The sequence below is a fragment of the Equus asinus genome, chromosome 17 (genome assembly GCF_041296235.1).
Source record: "Equus asinus isolate D_3611 breed Donkey chromosome 17, EquAss-T2T_v2, whole genome shotgun sequence".
In the NCBI taxonomy this organism is placed as follows: domain Eukaryota; kingdom Metazoa; phylum Chordata; class Mammalia; order Perissodactyla; family Equidae; genus Equus; species Equus asinus.
In genome coordinates, this window is record NC_091806.1 from 23,771,088 (window position 1) to 23,773,768 (window position 2,681).

The 2,681-nt window shown below is 32.5% G+C and overlaps 1 protein-coding gene across 1 annotated transcript; it reads right to left on the reverse strand.

Annotated features, from left to right (window-relative positions):
* Nucleotides 1-523: 523 nt before the first annotated feature.
* On the reverse strand, nucleotides 524-2,255 carry LOC106822795 (olfactory receptor 10AG1-like). Its single transcript, XM_014828172.3, has one exon. It carries the CDS (start codon nucleotides 2,092-2,094, stop codon nucleotides 1,105-1,107), a length of 990 nt encoding a protein of 329 aa, XP_014683658.1. The 5' UTR covers nucleotides 2,095-2,255; the 3' UTR covers nucleotides 524-1,104.
* Between the last annotated feature and the right edge of the window lie 426 nt (nucleotides 2,256-2,681).

Sequence of the window (2,681 nt, forward strand, 5' to 3'; positions counted from 1 at the left end):
TTACAGTTACTCAGCCCAGAGACTTTTTTTCAAACCAGAGTGTTCTACTTTGTGGAAGAAATTTGGGGATATGCAAGGAATTAGAAAGTCTATCACATATTGGCATTTCTAAGAAAAACAACTAAAAGGTACATTTCAAATATAGAAAGAGATTAACAAATTTTAAAAATTTATGAATAACATAAGGTTTAAAGATATGATAGAATGTGTTGAATAATAGTTTCAAAAACTCTCAAAATAACATATTATAACTGTTTAAATTTGATTTCATCCTTATGGTTTGTATATGAGCTGTGGCTTCTTTCTATTTTCCTTGTTATTGTCCAGGAATCTAGTCTTATCTTTTTGACCTATGGATGGAAAGATTTCCATTGCTAGAAAAGACAAGTCCTAATGCCCAACTGCTATTCATGTTTACCAATGTTCTATTCACCAAAGATAATCACATCACAGTCAAGGTGGGAAGGAATAACAAAAGGGCATGGATACAATAAGGAAAGATTTATTGGGGGCCATTACCATATATGTGCAACATGGTCTTCTTAATGACTCCATAAGCGTCTATTATATTTATACAACATATTTACTAAAATATTTCTCAATACAAGTATTCACTTTTAAAGTTTTTTTGCTTAGAACTAGAGTGCTGCAATAAACATTATCTTATGCATTCATTATTTTTAGTAGTCCTTCTTATACATGTATCCTTATGTATTTATGCTTTAATTTCTATAAATAAATCATTTAGTAATGACTCTATAGCATCTAAGGATGTTTTGATTTTTCAATAGAGAATGTTGAGATAATGTCTAGAAAGATCAGCAAAAGAATTAAAAAAGGTATGATTTAAATTATAGAACATACTACCTATCACATCATCTTGTTTAGTTACACATCTTTATTTACTAGTTTACAGTGAAGAGGAAATTGATCTTTAAAAGTAAAACTACTAAATAAATGAACACAGTTATCACAACTATGAGAAAATGAGTCTACTAAAAGTAATTACATCACTAGTTTATTTAAAAATTTACGACAATAATGAAAAGAAATTTCAATTAAATCTGCATGCAAATTAAATATATAAAACAGTAACTTACTAGTTCAAATATCCCACAATGCTGAAAATTTGAGAAGAAATTTTCTCAGTGCCTCTTTGACATCTTTGTTCCGCAGACTGTATATCATAGGATTGAACATTGGGGTCAAAACAGCATAGAAAAGAGAGAGTAGTTTGTCCATTCCTTCATATTGATTGGATTTAGGTTTTAAATAAGTGATAGTGGCTGATCCATAGAATAAAACTACAACTATGAGGTGGGAAGAGCAGGTTGAAAATGCTTTGGTCCATCCTGTACTTGATGGCAATTTCAGGATAGTAGAGATAATTCTAATATAGTACCCAAGTATCAACATAAAAGGAACAGTGACAAATAGTACAGCAAATATGTAGACCATCATCTTATTCACAAAGATGTCTCCACAAGCCAGCTTCAATAATGGGGGTATATCACAGAAGAAGTGGTTGATTTGATTGGAACCACAAAAGGGCAGAGAGAAAATCTGGCATGTTTGCCCTATCTGAACTGGAAGTCCACTCATCCAGGAGGCAACCACCAGCTGGACACAGACCTTGTGGTTCATGACTAGAGGATAGTGCAGAGGGTTACAAATGGCCACATATCGGTCATAGGCCATCATGGCCAGAAGGAAACACTCAGTAGCTCCCAGCATGAGGAAGATGCACATTTGTGTAGCACAGGCAAAAAAAGAAATAACTCCTTTCTGGGTCCAAAGGTCCATGAGCATTTTGGGAATTGTGACAGATACATAACAGATTTCTAGAAAGGAAAAATTGCTGAGGAAAAAATACATAGGGGTCTGAAGAGAGAAATCTATTCTTGTTATTAGAATTATGATACCATTTCCCAACAAGATAATGATATAGATGACTAAGAATATCCCAAAAAGAACCCAGTGGAATTTGGGAATGTCAGAAAAGCCCAAGAGAACAAATTCCATCATTATAGTGCAGTTGATTTCTGTAATTTTCAAATTATTTTCTCTCTGTGGACTTAGATTTTTTGGCTGCATTTTCCTCTTTTATAATTGGATTGGGATGTGAGCTTTGGTCTATATAGTTTCTCAATTGCTTGCTCACGTTTGTATTCTGTGATCCTGGGAGATTTGATGTGAAACCAGGAGCTATAAAGTCATCTGCAGAAAAAGAATTAATTAAATAAATAAAATGCTTAAACTATTTATGGTGTTAGATTTGCATTCTAATTAGACCAATAAGATCCCTATAGCTAGAAATTTTTATTTAATTTCACAGTGTGAGAAGGGAGAATGTAGATGAACTATTTATTCCAGTCAAAACCCCAAATCAATGATCAATTGACTAACTCTCATGAATTTTTTTCCCAATCAATCTAGACCATAATATAGCATCTGGCTTATAAGATCTAACACAATGTTCCACTAACTTTGCGTGCATGTCTTTTCTACCTTAACATTACATCCCATGGTTCATTCTATAAAGAATATAGCACAAGGTTCTCCCCTAATATGTTACTTCATACATGATTCTGAATTAAGTTAAAAGTGGAAATTATTATTAGAATTGGTTATTTTCTATGAAGTGAGAGAGGGTAATTAAAAATACAATTGTAAAAATACAA